General features: G+C 39.7%; 1 protein-coding gene across 6 annotated transcripts in view; it reads right to left on the bottom strand.

Annotated features, from left to right (window-relative positions):
* Positions 1-5,613: 5,613 nt before the first annotated feature.
* Positions 5,614-16,532, bottom strand: part of LPCAT1 (lysophosphatidylcholine acyltransferase 1) — a 114,332-nt gene continuing 103,413 nt past the window's right edge. For all 6 annotated transcript variants that reach the window (XM_056520925.1, XM_056520926.1, XM_056520931.1 and 3 more), the window contains exons 12-14: positions 13,385-13,483; positions 10,978-11,119; positions 5,614-7,597 (exon numbers count right to left, since the gene is read on the bottom strand). In XM_056520925.1, coding sequence (XP_056376900.1) covers positions 7,416-7,597; positions 10,978-11,119; positions 13,385-13,483 — 423 coding nt within the window. In that variant the 3' untranslated portion in view covers positions 5,614-7,415. The remainder of the gene's footprint in view (positions 7,598-10,977; positions 11,120-13,384; positions 13,484-16,532) is intronic.

Raw genomic sequence — 16,532 nt, 5'->3', positions numbered from 1 at the left:
AGGGCAGTTTCATGTTGGCGTTCCCTCCCTTCAATTACGTGCGTCTCATCTAAGTGACCTCTTAAAGGGGTATTCCAAGACTAGGAAAACATTACTGTTTTTTTTTTTCCAAAGTCAGTGCCACATCTGTCCCCAGATTATGTGTGGTACTGCAGCATTGTCACAGTTACTCTTCCATAGCAGTACACCGCATTCAAGCAAGGAGAGCAGGCACAGTTGAGGAGGCAAGTGGACGTGTATTGACACATGCTCCTCCATAGGCAGCCATTTATGGAAGATACATTAGAAAAAAGATTCATAGTATGTGCAAGCACTCCATTATACTCACAGCAGTTCTAAATTAAAATATTTGGTGGCCAATCCCCTTTATTTTCTACACTGCAGTGCAACAAATAAACATAGCCTCCAGTTTCTATAGGCAACAAAGATTTTATTTGAGGCAATTTTAATAAAGTTAGAGACAAATGTTCAACAAATTTTAATATAAATTTCAATGTTTAGTCTTAAACACCATTTTACTTCAATAGAGAGTTAGAATCTGTAATATAGATAAGAGCTGGATACACAATTTTGCTGCCTCCAAAGCTGAAATTTCCTTGGGATATTAAAGGGGTACTCCGGCCCTAAAACATCTTATCCCCTATCCAAAGGATAGGGGATAAGATGTCTGACCGTGGTGGTCCCGCCGCTAGGGAACCCCGCAAACTTGCATTCGGCACCCATCTCTTTGAGCTGAACGCCGCGCTGCCAGCTCACAAATTGCCGGGTGCCGACCACGGGGCCGGAGTATCGTGACGTCATGACTCCGCCCCGTGTGATGTCACGCCCCACCCCCGCTATGCAAGTCAATGGGAGGGGGCGTCACCGCGTGCAGCTCAAAGAGGTGGGTGCCGAATGCAAGATTGCAGGGTCCGCAGCGGCAGGACCCCCGCGGTCAGATATCTTATCGCCTGTCCTTTGGATAGGGGATAAGATGTCTTAGGGCCAGAGTACCCCTTTAATGTTTGGGAATTTACTGCACTTCTTTAAGTAGTGTAATCATTTTAAATGGGTTCTCTATCTGGACAAAACATACTTGATAGAAGGTCAATTAACAACAAGATGATCCCCAGGTGTTACGCTGGGATCCTCAGAGACCTGTTCAGTTTCTCTGCAGCACCACCACAGGGGGAAATTAATTACAAAGTTCATATTCAATTAATAACCTGTATGTATGATCAGAGCGAGAGAGACAGTGTTTTAACCACAGTATGGAGCAGCTGCATCAAAAGTATTTAACTTTTTGTGCACCCACTGAAGTGTTGCCTCTCCCCTCCCTGCTGCGATAGGCACACGGGTGCCAAATGGCAAATACAGCCCTGGTCATAAATAGGGTAAAATAAATAGCTACTTAGATTATATCCAAATGTTGTTACTGGATTAGGATGAACCACAGGATGGATCATACTTATCTCTAAAGATTAAAATAGAATTCAGCAAATGCAAATCCATCCCGGGCTCTGCATATGTCAGTCTAGTTTACACTAGTACCATAACAGTGAGCATATAAAAAAAATATACATTTAAAAAACTTAAATAATTGAAACAAAAAAATAAAATAAAAAATACTGGAAATCTTACTTTTATTTTTCCATAGAAATTGGTACAGTTTATAATTAAACATCAGCATATGTTCAAAAAAATCCTCAATTCTAAGACACAGCAAGAGATTGGACTAAAAAATTGAAGTGTTCTAATAATACCATGTAACAGAAACTATTCAGTTGTGCATATATTTATGTTACAAGATAACATACTGTACACACAACACTCAGTATGTCAATTTGACAGATACAAACATCTGCAGTGTAAAGTAACACGCGCATTGAAAGTGTGATTAGAAATAGAGCAGAACATCCTTCCCTTCACGATTTGTATTATTTTTATCAAAATGTATTTTAAGAGACGCCACTCATCGAGGTCCTCAGTCCCTCACTCAAAAAACACAGGCTCAAAAGCTTCATATTGCATACCCTAAGCTTTGCTTAGTTGAGGTCAAAGGGCATCAATGGACCCGTCACACAGAGGCAAATCACAAATTTTTTGGGAGAAAAGGAAAAACAACAAAAACATAAAAAGTCATTGATTTACAAGCAATAAGAATAGTAATAAAGACAAGCAAGCATTTCCCCTGGAATGAATACAGACGTCAGTTTGTGATTTCCTAAACCCACATTTAGGGAGGGGCACAATAGAACCATCTTTCCTCTATTAATTCACAGTAACTGCTGCTTTTTCTTCTTAGAGGGACACAGCATCAAATGTGAGGTGTTATCTACCCTGTGTTCAAGCCCCAAACTGAAATTAAAGTATTAAAAGGGATAAATGGAATCAAGAACCACCTTAAAGCACAGCTTTTGATGGCCCCTTAATGTTACTCGCAGGCACCTTTTATCTTTGCACCCACACAAGATCAACCTGAGAATTAGCTCAAACATTTCTACACTGACACCTTAATGTAAAACATTCCTAAACTGTAGCACCCAGCAAGAAAGAAGAATCAGCACACCAAGAGAGCAAAATCAAAATGATTCAATTAAAAGGTGAAAAGTGCCTCAATGGAGGAAAGCAGTGGAGAAAATATACAGTAGCATTTCTTTAAAAACTGCATCAATGGAATCAGTCTGGAGATAATTACCAAATATTCTGGATTTTTAAGACTTTTGGCAAATGTATATACAAATAAATAAAAAAGGGTTGTCCAGGGACATCATTACTTTTTCTATATGACTGGAGTTATTGTATAAAAAAACTAAACAAAACTCATACTTTAAACCCAGTAGCCCGGAGCTCCTGGTGGAACATCATCTGGTCCCCACACTCAACACAGCTACTTCGTGCTTCCAAAAAACGTCATCTTAGCTGGAATTGCCTGCTCAGCCAATCGCTGGCCGCAGCAGTGTCCCACCTCAGTCATTGGTTATCTGGGCAGTTCCTACTAAGACTGCAGAAAACAGGGATAAGCAGCGACAAGCAGGGACGAGGCGACTAAGAGACAGATTGGGTGCTTTGCGGGACCAGGGTAGGCAAGTATGCCTTTTTTGGTTACAACACCACCAGCTATATATATACACATTTATATATGTGTGTATGTGTGTATATATATATATATGTGTATATATATATATATATCTCTACACAGTCCCCGTCAAACAACCCCCAACAGTTTCAGATGTATAATGTCCATACTTCTGGATCTGTATTACAGCTGCAAGACCTGGCCTGACTGCGGGTGTAACTACCTGAACTAAGAGCATTTTAACACATATCCCCTATCCCAGACCTGGGCATTGTACGGCCCGACAGCGCGGGCCGGTCAGATCCAATCTAAGGGCCGTATGTGGCCCGCGGGCCGTACAATGCCCAGGTCTGCCCTATCCAGAGGATGTGATGTAGTTGGGTGAACTCTAGGACAGCGCCTGGACGTTCCACGTGCACAGAGCGGGTCAACATGCCCCCTTCATGCATTCTCTACAGGAGTGCTCGAGATACATGATCATTGTACATGGCTCTCTTCGTTGCTCAGAGAGAAGGCTTCGTGCACGTGGAAAGCTGGGCAACCATTCCGGAGATCAAGGGGGGTGGGGGAAGCAGTCATACTCCCTGCGATCAGGTGTAAGTGTTAAAAAGCTGGAGTACCACTTTAGGTTTTAGACCCACAATATAGATGTGGCCACAATATAGATGCAGAAATGCGGATGCACTTCATTCATCTGAGAATTGACTATTTTTAGTTGAGTGGTTCTCTGCTCAGCATATTGATTTTGGTCATCCTAATGGAAATCTGCGGAATTATCAGACTTTCTAGACCAGATGCAGGATTAAAGAAACTTCACTGTTCTTGTGTATGAATTATAAAGAAAACTGTCAAGTTGTAAAGCGTATTATGATCAGAAAATTTAGCAGCAAATCGCAAAAGTTGCAGGAAACAGACAATTGATCATACGTGTGACATGTCCACTGCTGCGGAGTCAAGTATAGTTATGAGCTGGTTTCATGGGAACATGTTCTATCAAATCATTTAGCACTTGCTGCACAGGTTTCTCCCGCCCTGTTACTCTTTCAATTATCAAAATGTTAGTTTGGGTAAATAAGGGAATAGTCATCTGAGCAAATTTCTAACATATAGTTATTACTTTGATAGCTCCCACTGCCAGCAGAAGAGAAGCTAAGAACAGGTAAGCTTTGAAGAATGACGGCTATCCAAAGCTTTAAACAGTCTGTACAATATGTTACAACAAACTATAGCTATGAAAGCAACACTGGGGAGTAAACATTTCCTGCAGCTTTCCCGTTCTAGGTGCATGAAGTAAAAGCGATTCAATGATATCAAAACAGGACATAACGCAATTCCTTAAAGAGGAATCCCATCTAAGCTTTAAAATGGCCATATATTAGTAAATCAGCCTAGGTTTGGTAATTGTATCTTATATGACACTCCAGACAACACCTACAACTAGAGCAGGACCTGAAGGGGCAGTGTATCATTCTAGTGCACCCGGTATCAGGTATAACACAATACTACTGTGCACCAGATTCATCAGAGCGCCTCACGCTGTTTAGAAATCTGTAATCTCTCGTCTCAGTTTGCACTGTCTAGTCATTGCTTACATCAACTATTAGTTGGTTGATTTTACACAATATCCCTTTGCCATTTGGGCCATATCCCTTTTTAAGATGTCAATCCCTTTTCCTGGTAAGTTATGTCCTTTATCAGACAAGGTTCAAAAGTGTATAAAAAGTGTTTAAAACACATACATGCAAGTCATGTAGGCCAATTTTTTTGCACTAGAAGTCTGGTGCATTTGTCAAATTAAACCTGCCCCAATGTGTCAGCTTTGCCTATTTTTGTTTTGTCTTGCAGCAAAAAACATTTTAAAAAGAGTGACAATAGGAACTGAAGCTATACTGAATCACACCATTATGTTATACACGGATAAGGAGGAAAAGGTGAAACAGGGAAGTGGTGTCCGCGGTGCTGGAGATTTTGATGGAATCCGCATACATCTGAAATCATTGGTAGTATAGAAATACTTTTATTATATTCACACAACGCGTTTCTGGGTGTAAACCCTTTCACCACGCCTGATGAAAGGGTTTACACCCAGAAACGAGTTGTGTGAATATAATAAAAGTATTTCTATACTACTGATGACTTCAGATGTATGCGGATTCCACCAACCTTCCTTTTGATATGTCTCTGTAAGTGTTGTGCCTGAAATTGCACAACCTGTCCAGGTGAGCACGTTTCCTTCCTCCAAGAATCCTCATCCCATGTTTGGTGATCCCACACAAGGAAGCGCTTTTTGTCTATTTGTGTACCAGTATGTTATAGCAAACACTTAACAGTGTACAGGGAAACCGACAGCAGCATCACCAGCACCAACCTGAATATACAGGGTAATAATGTGGGTGATATAGTGTTTAAAATGTTTTTACCTGGAAAAAAATGTGTTCAGCCGTTCCTGAGCAATTTGTACTTATCTAAATATGCATTGCTCAGAAGAAGGTAGGTGGTCTCCAGTCTTCTGAGCAATGCTTCTCCTGCATTCTCCTGGGGGGGGGGGGGGGGGGGGGGGGGGGGGAGTATTGCTCAGAAGACTGGAGACCATCTCAATTGTTTAGAGAATAAAATAAGCATATTTGGATAAATACAGATTGCTTGGGAACGGCTGAGGAGATTTTTTCCAGGTTAAGTGGGTTTTAAACAGCATCACCCGCACTGTTGTCCTGTATATTCAGGGTAGTGAGGGTAATGTTGCTGTCAGTTTCCCTTTAACATCTGTTGCAGAAAATCTGAACAACTAATACGGCTGCACTACCTGTTGTCACTTTGTCCAAAATTGGTGCCACAGTAAATTTATATGAAATGTAAATAAAACATAATTACCAAACTCTGGCCTACAAGTTATCACTTGGCCAAGCATTCCAGATAGCTTTTGATCGACAGCCACCTCCCAAATCCCCACATATGCATAAAAGCTCAGCCAACTGTAAATGTATTCTGAATGGGGAGAGGGGAGTAAGCTCCCGAAAAGCAAAAGGATCGGACATATTGAAATTCAACATGCCGAACCCTATGTTCCCATAGGATAGCTTCCATATACATTAGATGGTCTAGAAATCCCACCAATTTTTATTTAATGTGCAGGGTAGACTTCAAATTTGATAATACATGTTCTTTAACATTCTGGGTGAAAACATGTTTTATAAGCTATAAATTGTCTCAGCCCCTACAATCATAGATTAAAATTAGCCAGATAGGTATGTTTTTTTTCCGAATCCGTTGTTGTATTGTTTTGTCAGCCAGCCTTAATATAATGGGAGACCTGTAAATTATTCATAACTGATAACACGAAAATGACCTGTCAATGACAACTGTTTATAATACTAGGTAAATGTGCAATGCAGAGGAAATGAACTATGCATGTAACTTCAAATAAAGTTTGTTCAGTAATCAATGAGGTTAACACAACATATAGCGTGACCTAGAGAAGAAGTAGTCACCAAAGTGCACTAGACGCCACATGGGGAACAGATTCTGCTGTTCATGCACGCTCTGTACAGCATATGGAAAACACATTACATCTTGGGTGTGTGCTGGATCTCTGCAAAGAAGTTGTTATACTCCAAAGCATTAACATTCAAACAGGAAACTCACTGAGTGCACTACATCATTTCAAGAGATACATAACAACAAACACCAAAAAAAAACCTTACAAACCTGTGCTTCGTGAAATATTACTGAAAGCCTAAGAAATCTATGCTGTGCCATGTTTACTGTGACCACAAGCATAGCAGCATGTTAAAAAGGGTGCAGTAGGGAAAGTGCCATCCTGTGAAAATCTGGTGTTTTGTCTGGTTTAAAACAATCCTTCAGATGAATTTAGAGCTCTCACCAAAATTCTATTGATATATCCGTGTCCTAGCACCTTTAGGGAATAGGTCACGGCTGGACTAAACATCAACTTGGCTTTATTATGCAAAAATCCTTCTGTAGTAAAAAAGGACATTTTTATAAGGTTTTTTTTTTTTTGTATTGGTTGCTTATATCACAATTCATACAGCAAGCCAGGTCTAAAAGCTAAACATATTTCAGTGTAGTCCAGAACTTGATAGGTCACCATGTGCAACCCCACCATGTTCTCCTGCCTAGTATATACACATGGCATCACCCCCATGAAGTTATTCTGACCAAATTCCATCATTGCTTACCAACACTTTGATTGTACTAAAGAACACAAACCAAAAAAAGCAGAACGAAAATAATGGAAATGGTCACAAAGATACAAACAAAAATATAGATGGGTTTAACTAAGTTGAGAGGAACAATACATATATGCCCCTCACCAGGAGAGGGAGATGTAGTTTCAGCTTTAGTTCAGTTTCTTTTGCTCATTATGGTATTCCTCCATATCTTCAGGAGTAAAATCAGTACAGAAACCATTGGGGGCAGTGGCAGAAGAGTTATCTACACATGTTTCAGAGTCCACCATGTTTGGATAAAGAAACATTTCAGCAAAATGTGGGTTCAAAGCAGCAAACCTGTCAAAGTCCACTGTAGAGAAGAAAAAAAAAAAAAAAAAAAAAAAAGAGAACTAATGTTAATAATCTACACAAAAGATCTAAACTTTAAATCTTAATAATAATAATTTTATTTATATAGCGCCAACAGATTCCTCAGCACTTTACAATTTTGGGGTACAAATAAAGACATGTATCAGATGTAACAATATGACACACTAACTATTCAAACAGGAGGAGTGAGGGCCCTGCTCGTGAAAGCTTACAGACTACGAGGATGGGGTAGAGACAGAAGGCATAAAGGGCTTTTATTGATACAATGGTCAAGCCATATTTTATAAATAAAAAGGTTACATACAGGAGGGTGAACCAGTCACTAGCTAATCTCTGAAGGTCTAAAGTAAAGGTCTAAAATTTTCATTGTATGTAACTGTAAATTTCCTTTTCTGATGGCGAGTTGACATGGGTCCAAATCATCATGGACATGTGTTCATATCCATAAACCCAGACTGCCGCCAGATATACTGTAGACTGATGTCTCTGGTGAAATGTTGTCATTAACCCCTTAAGGACGCAGGACGTAAATGTACGTCCTGGTGAGGTGGTACTTAATGCACCAGGACGTACATTTACGTCCTAAGCATAACCGCGGGCATCGGAGCGATGCCCGTGTCATGCGCGGCTGATCCCGGCTGCTGATCGCAGCCAGGGACCCGCCGGCAATGGCCGACGCCCGCGATCTCGCGGGCGTCAGCCATTAACCCCTCAGGTGCCGGGATCAATACAGATCCCGGCATCTGCGGGAGTTCGCGATTTAAATGAACGATCGGATCGCCCGCAGCGCTGCTGCGGGGATCCGATCATTCATAACGCCGCACGGAGGTCCCCTCTCCTTCCTCCGTGCGGCTCCCGGCGTCTCCTGCTCTGGTCTGTGATCGAGCAGACCAGAGCAGGAGATGACCGATAATACTGATCTGTTCTATGTCCTATACATAGAACAGATCAGTATTAGCAATCATGGTATTGCTATGAATAGTCCCCTATGGGGACTATTCAAGTGTAAAAAAAAAATGTAAAAAAATGTAAAAGTAAAAGTAAAAAAAAAGTGAAAAATCCCCTCCCCCAATAAAAAAGTAAAACGTCCGTTTTTTCCTATTTTACCCCCAAAAAGCGTAAAAAACATTTTTTATAGACATATTTGGTATTGCCGCGTGCGTAAATGTCCGAACTATTAAAATAAAATGTTAATGATCCCGTACGGTGAACGGCGTGAACGAAAAAAAATTAAAAAAAGTCCAAAATTCCTACTTTTTTAATACATTTTATTAAAAAAAAAAATTATAAAAAGTGTATTAAAAGTTTTTTATATGCAAATGTGGTATCAAAAAAAAAGTACAGATCATGGCGCAAAAAATGAGCCCCCATACCGCCACTTATACGGAAAAATAAAAAAGTTAGAGGTCATCAAAATAAAGGGATTATAAACATACTAATTTGGTTAAAAAGTTTGTGATTTTTTTTAAGCGCAACAATAATATAAAAGTATATAATAATGGGTATCATTTTAATCGTATTGACCCTCAGAATAAAGAACACATGTCATTTTTACCATAAATTGTACGGCGTGAAAACAAAACCTTCCAAAATTAGCAAAATTGCGTTTTTCGTTTTAATTTCCCCACAAAAATAGTGTTTTTTGGTTGCGCCATACATTTTATGATATAATGAGTGATGTCATTACAAAGGACAACTGGTCACGCAAAAAACAAGCCCTCATACTAGTCTGTGGATGAAAATATAAAAGAGTTATGATTTTTAGAATGGGCTGAGTCCTTAAGGGGTTAAAGGGGTACTCCGCTGCTCAGCATTTGTAACAATCTGTTCCGATCACTGGAGCCGGTCCCGGGAGCTCGTGACGTCATAGTCCCACCGCCTAAAGACGTCACGACGCGCCCCCTCAATGCAAGTCTATGGGAGAGGGCGTGACTGCTGTCACACCCCTCCCATAGACTTGCATTAAGGGGGCGGGTGGGAAATTATGAGGTGTGGGGCTATGACATGACAAGCTCCCGGTGCCGGCTCCAGCGTTCGGAACAGTTTGTACTAAACGCTGAGCAGCGGAGTACCTCTATAAGACAGTGAGGTTGAATCTAGATCACCAGTATACAACTTTAGCCTGCCATTGTCCAAAATCTACAGGTTATGCATGCTGGGAAATTTGGCACATCACTGTGGAAACTGGATAGTTTTACAGGCATACAGTAACCTGCATGTTTCTACCAATCAACTGTGGTGTCTAATAGTAAGGACACTTAGCAACTAAAGGAACTTCCCTTTACTGTTTATTTTTGTAATAGTACAATTTATTGTAATAGTTTTAAAAATAGTAAAAAAAAATGCTTAGTGGGTAACAAAATTGCACAGTATGTCCTAATGACAGCAAAACCCGAGTGCTTATTTGCAAGCAACAAGCCAGGCTGACAGTAGCTCATCTAACATATCGTTATGATTTCGGACAAAAACGTTACATTATGCTGCCCGGTGGCCAATGATGTAGACATAATGCTCAAATAATATTGTGAGTGATGTGCTCATATTATGGATGCAGTAAAATAATTCTGATAATACAGCCTAGAAGAGCTGAAAAAGTTTCCCTGTGATTTAGAAAAACTTCTGACATGTCAAACAGACAAAGAATGATATGCAGAGGAGACTAATGCACAGAGCTAGGTTCAAACAACCTTAGTAGAAAAAGGAGTGCCAATTCGACATCCACAGCATATATAGAGAAACAGCAACGTTTCAATCCATGTGCACTTAACACAAGTTTTTTTTTTTTTTCTTATTATTCTTGCTTTGTATTATGGTGCAAAAAACATTTTCTCCATAGACCTTTATTAAGAATGAATGTGCTTACATTTGCTTCTACAGACTCTGCAGCTTACTATATGAACTATATTTTCTCTCTATACTTGTACAGAGCGTATATAATTCTCTTCCGCCAGCTAGCTTGTGTGCTCTCCACTCCTTTTACAGCCTGTGGAAGCTGTCCACCAAAGGTTTCTCTCTCCCCTGTCTACTCTTTGAGCCCGTGTGTAACCCCTTCCTCCTCCCTGCTGCTCTCTGAACACAGAGAATAAAAGTCAGTTTGACTGACTTACCTTACTGTGATCAGCAGCTAAATGGAAGAAAATTTCTATACTATATAGAAAGTTGATTTATTTAGCATTTACAAAACAATAAAAAATACATCAGTGCAAAAGGTGCCTATAAGGGTAAAAAATGTCTTCGGTGCTACATCATATCCATTCTGTGATTTCCCATTACTATAATGCAGCAGGGTTAACTGCGGGCCTGTAAAAAACTATAACAGCAAAATGTGTATATAAAATCTTTAAAGGATCAATAACTTACCATATGTGATTTTAGCCTTCTCCTCCTCATCTATTGCTCTAAAAAGATCTGTTACATTCAGTTCTGACACTCCCAGCGCCGTCTTCAAAATCACTGCCAGCTCTTCTTCTGTTATAGTTTTATCATTTTCTGACTGGTACATCTAAATAGGGGAAAGGCAATAATTCAGATAAATCTTAAACACCAAATATATAATTCAATACAAAAAAAAAACCTTATTATATTGTATTTTCCAAATATAACACATGCATGGAAAAAACACACATACAATGCCTTGCAATAGTATTCATCTCCCTTGACTTTTTTTTGGTATTTTGGTACATTACAGCCTTAAGTTCAATGTTTTGTTAATCTGAATTTTATGTGATGGATCAAAACACAATAGTCTAAGTTGGTGAAGTAAAATGAGAAAAATATATAAATAAAACTGTTGTTTAGAAATAGAAAACAGAAAATTGGCATGTGCGTATGTATTCACCCCCTTTGTTAGGAAGCCCATAAAAGCTCTGGTGAAACCAATTACCTTCAGAAGTAAGCTAATTAGTGAAATGAAGTCTACCTGTGTGCAATCTAAGTGTCACATGATCTGTCATTACATATACACACCATTTTTGAAAGGCCCCAGAAGCTGCAAACACGTAAGCAAGAGGGGTCAGTAACCAAACACTGCCATGAAGACCAAGGAACTCTCCAAACAAGTAAGGGACAATGTTGTTGAGAAGTACAAGTCAGGGATAGGTTATAAAAAAATATCCAAATCTTTGATGATCCCCAGGAGCACCATCAAATCTATCATAACCAAATGAAATGAACATGGCACAACAGCAAACCTGCCAAGAGACTGCCAATGACGAAAACTCAAGGACAGGGCAAGGAGGGCAGCACAGAGACCTAAGGTAACCCTGAAGGAGCTGCAGAGTTCCATAGCAGAGACTGGAGTATCTGTACATAGGACGCCAATAAGCCGTACGCTCCATAGAGTTGGGCTTTATGGCAGAGTGGCCAGAAAAAAGCCATTTCTTTCAGCTAAAAACAAAAAGGCACATTTTGAGTTTGCAAAAAAGCATGTGGGAGACTCCCAAGTTGTATGAAGGAAGGTGCTCTGGTCTAAAATTGAACTTTTCGGCCATCAAAGAAAACATTATGTCTGGCGCAAACCCAACACATCACCCGAAGAACACCATCTGTTTTTCAGCAGCTGGGACTGGGAAACTGGTCAGAGTTGAGGGAAAGATGAATGGAGCTAAATACAAAGATATTCGTCATCAAAACCTGTACCACTCTGTGCATGATTTGAGGCTAGGACGGAGGTTCACCTTCCAGCAGGACAATGACCCCAAACAAGCAACACTTGAGTAATTTAAGGGGAAACATGTAAATGTGTTGGAATGGCCTAGTCAAAGCCCAGATCTCAATCCAATGGAAAATCTGTGGTCAGACTTAAAGATTGCGTTCACAAGTGCAAACCATCCATCTTGAAGTAGCTGGAACAGTTTTGCTTGGAGGAATGGGCAAAAATCCCTGTGGTAAGATGTGTCAAGCTCAGAGATTTATCCAAAGTGACTTGGAGCTGAGATTGCCGGAAAAGGTGGCTCTACAAAGTATTGACTTTAGGGGGGGGGGGGTGAATAGTTATGCACATTGACTTTTTCTGTTATTTTATCCTATTTGTTGTTTGCTTCACAATAAATAAAAACATATTCAAAAGTTGTGGGTATGTTCTGTAAATTAAATGATTAAAATCCTCAAACAATCCATGATAATTCCAGGTTGTGAAGCACCAAAATACGAAAAAAGTCAAGGGGGGTGGGGGTCGGGTGAATACTTTTGTAAGGCACTAAATTGCTTCAGAGCAGTTGGACATAGCAACCAAGCAGATTCCAGCCTTCATTTTTCAGAGGCCTTTTTAAAAATAAAAGCTATAATCTGATTGGTTGTTATGGGCAACTGCCCCTCTGTTCTTTTGCACAATGTTTAATTAATCTACACTTAAAATGTTTAGTTGTACTGTACAAAATATGACATTTAAGGCTGTTGTCACAGCGTTTTCAAGGACAGGGCCAGCACACATTTCTTGAGCCAAAGCCAGAAGTGGATTGAGCAGGAAGAAGTAGTACAGGAACTTCCCTTTATATTTCCCATTCATTTTTGTTCCACTTCTGACTAAAAAACAAAGGTTTTACCATCCTCCCTCCCATAAAAAAAAAAAAACCCACAACACCCAACAGTATAAACAGTATAAACAGTGTCCCTTTTCCCCAGACATTCACTTTGTAAAGATGAAATAAAACAGGGGAGTGTAAAAGTGACATCTCTAGCTCTCATAAACCATCATGGTCCCACATTTTGGACAATGAGTTCAATGCACTAAAGACATTCATCAGAGAGCAGAAATACTGATACTTACTTCAAAAGCCAACTGAATGGTTTCCAGTGTCTTAGAAGGTCTGCATACTACAGACAACGCAATCACATACTCTCGCAGGTCAATAGCACCCTCTTCATTCTGAAATAATTTAAAAAAATACAATTAAAACTACTCATTATACATTCGTTACCCTTTACAGCCCTGCCATGTCTACCATTAATAAGAAATGTAGATTTCTACTGATAAGGGTCTGTAAAATATAACACACACAGGCCCTTCCCAGCACACGGACAGTGCGGAATACCATCAAAGTCCAAACAATAAGAAAAAAGGCCCAGTGCTGGAAGTGCAGTAACATTTAAATCCATGCAATAGCACAAGGCACAGGAAGGAATGAAGAAGTGTGAACACTTTCAAGGGTTCTTGACCCCCTTAAAAAGGGGTACACCCCTGGAAAAAATGTTTTTATTTATTTAAATCAACTGGTGCAAGAAAGTTAAACAGATTTGTAAATTACTTCTATTTAAAAATCTTAATCCTTCTAGTACAGTTGTCCCTCAAGTAACAATATTAATTGGTTCCAGGACGACCATTGTATGTTGAAACCATTGTATGTTGAGACCATAACTCTATGGAAACCTGGTAATTGGTTCTGAAGCCACCAAAATGTCATCCAAAAATAGGAAAAAGTGAGAATTAAAGAAAAATAAGTAGAGAACTAATAGAGATAAAGCAAGTCCTTACATATAAAAGTAAGAAAGATCTGCTGGGAGCTGTAAATCACTGTGTATTTCAGTGTTTCCCAACCAGGGTGCCTCCAGCTGTTGCAAAACTACAACTCCCAGCATGCCCGGACAGCCAAAGGCTGTCCGGGCATGCTGGGAGTTGTAGTTTTGCAACAGCTGGAGGCAACCTCTTTGGGAAAGACTGGTCTATGTAGAGGACTGAAGCTTCTTCAGGGTCCTTTAAAGAATACGCAATGTCCTAAACAAAAGGAAAATGGAGCCGCCCTCACCTGGTATCCAAAGGAGCAGCTAACCCTGGTACAGGTAAAGAGTACAGAACATGAAATACCTCCCTGTACTGTAGGGGGCACTACCAGACATCAGTCAGTGCATACACTTTAGGAATACACAGGTTTTTACCAGTGAAATATTCATTCTGATTGGTCAGATCTTCCAGCCATTGACACGTTTCGCAGATTCCATAGCATTGTATGTTGAGTCTGGTTTCAAGTTACAATGGTCCAGAAAAGACCATTGTATGTGGAAACTATTGTATGTTGAGGCCATTGTAAGTTGAGGGATCACTGTACTTATAAGCTTCTATTTGCCCCACAGGAAGTTCTTTTCTTTTTAAAAGTTTCCTTTCTGTCTGACCACAGTGCTCTCTGCTGACATCTCGGTTCATTTTAGAAACTTTCCAGAGTAAAAGAAAATCCCCATAGCAAACCTATCCTGCTCCAGACAGTTCCTAAAATGGACAGAGGTGTCAGCAGAGATTACTGTGGTCAGACTGAAAAGGAAATTCAAAAAGAAAATAGATTTTTAAATAGAAGTAATTTACAAATCTGTTTAACTTTCTGGCACCAGTTGATTTAAGCAAACAAAAACAAAAAATTCCAGGAGAGTACCCCTTTAATCATACTTAGTTTGACTTAAAGGGGTCAAGAATCTTTGTGGTCACACTTCTTCATTGTTCCTGTGCCTCATGTTCATATGGCATGGATTAAATAAACGAGAAATTTGACTGCACTTCCAGCGCTGGACCTTTATTTTCTGTAAACTACACATCTGGCATAAGCTAATGATTTACCACCAAAATAATAAAAGGGGCACCTAGGTGTAGTGTACAACAACAAGAGTTTCTCTTCACCTCCTCTATCTTCCATGTATCAACAAGTACAACACAAACTGCATTAAACGGAATGCGTCAAATTTCTTTTCTGATTAAAGCTAGATATTCAATCTGTTTCTGTTTTAGAGTATAACTTTATTTTTTAGTACATTTTTAAGGGGGCTGCCATCTTGCTGCTTTTTACCAGCATTAGGAGATATGCTTTACAGCAAGTCCCATGGACAAAGGCCACAATGGACAGGACCTGTTCCATTCCCATGAATTGGAAACTTTACTAAGCAACCCCTGTGACCTTTTCAGGGGTCATTCTACAGGGAGGGGATGTTGAGCTTCAGCTATTGTAAATGGTGTCTTATTTGAATGGTGCATGACAGGGTTGGGAAGTTACCCGTACAGAACAGGAAATCTCAGCTTATTTTTAGGGCTAATGGCCATAATAGGAATTTCAAGATTATAAAAAAATAAAAAAAATAGATAGTGAATAAATTCTTAAGAAATACAGTTAACATTTTCTGATGACAATTTTCTGATGACTTTAAATGTCTGAGACCATGTGAGACTGTCTAGAGAAAGAGTAGTGGCCCATAGCAACCAATCAGATCGCTTTTTATATGTTTAAAAAGGCCACTGAAAAATGAAAGAATCCATCTGATTGGTTGCTTCAGGAAACTGCTCCACTCTTCCAGGTTTTGATAAATAATTATTCACACTATATTGTGTGGATCTGTTTACATATACAAAACGTTAACACATAATGCTTAAGGGGGCAGTCCTCCAAAATGTTGCAATAAAATTTGTCATCGCACAACCCTCAGGGTAACTACATGTGAATGGGTGCCTGAATAATGGACTTGTAGCACTTTCATAGCAAGTAAATATACGTTTTGCATTTGCGAACAGATTTACACTGTGTACGGTGTGAATAATTACATAAATACATATTACATTTCACACGTGGTTACCCTGAGGGCCGTGCGATGACAGATGTTATTATAACAAAATCTTGCAACATTCGGGGGGACTGGCCCCTTACTCACGCATTATGTGTTTACATTTTGTAAATGTGTTTACATATGCAAAACTTTGAGTGTGAGTAATAGTGACTACCTAGGTAAAGGATTACCTTTTATATCCATTACGAAATGACAACTATCAATTCTCTAAGGTTCACCGATTCCAATAACTACTTAAAGGGGTATTCTGGGCAAATACATCTTATCCCTTATCGAAAGGATAGGGGATAAGATGTCTGATCGCGGGGGGCCTGCCGCTGGAACCCCCCACAATATCTCCCTGCAGCAGCCCGCATTCTATTCGAAGCTGCATCTGA

The sequence above is a fragment of the Hyla sarda genome, chromosome 5 (assembly GCF_029499605.1).
Source record: "Hyla sarda isolate aHylSar1 chromosome 5, aHylSar1.hap1, whole genome shotgun sequence".
NCBI classification, from domain to species: Eukaryota; Metazoa; Chordata; class Amphibia; order Anura; family Hylidae; genus Hyla; species Hyla sarda.
Note: the sequence above shows the minus strand (reverse complement) of the source record. Positions and strands in the feature narration are given on the sequence as shown.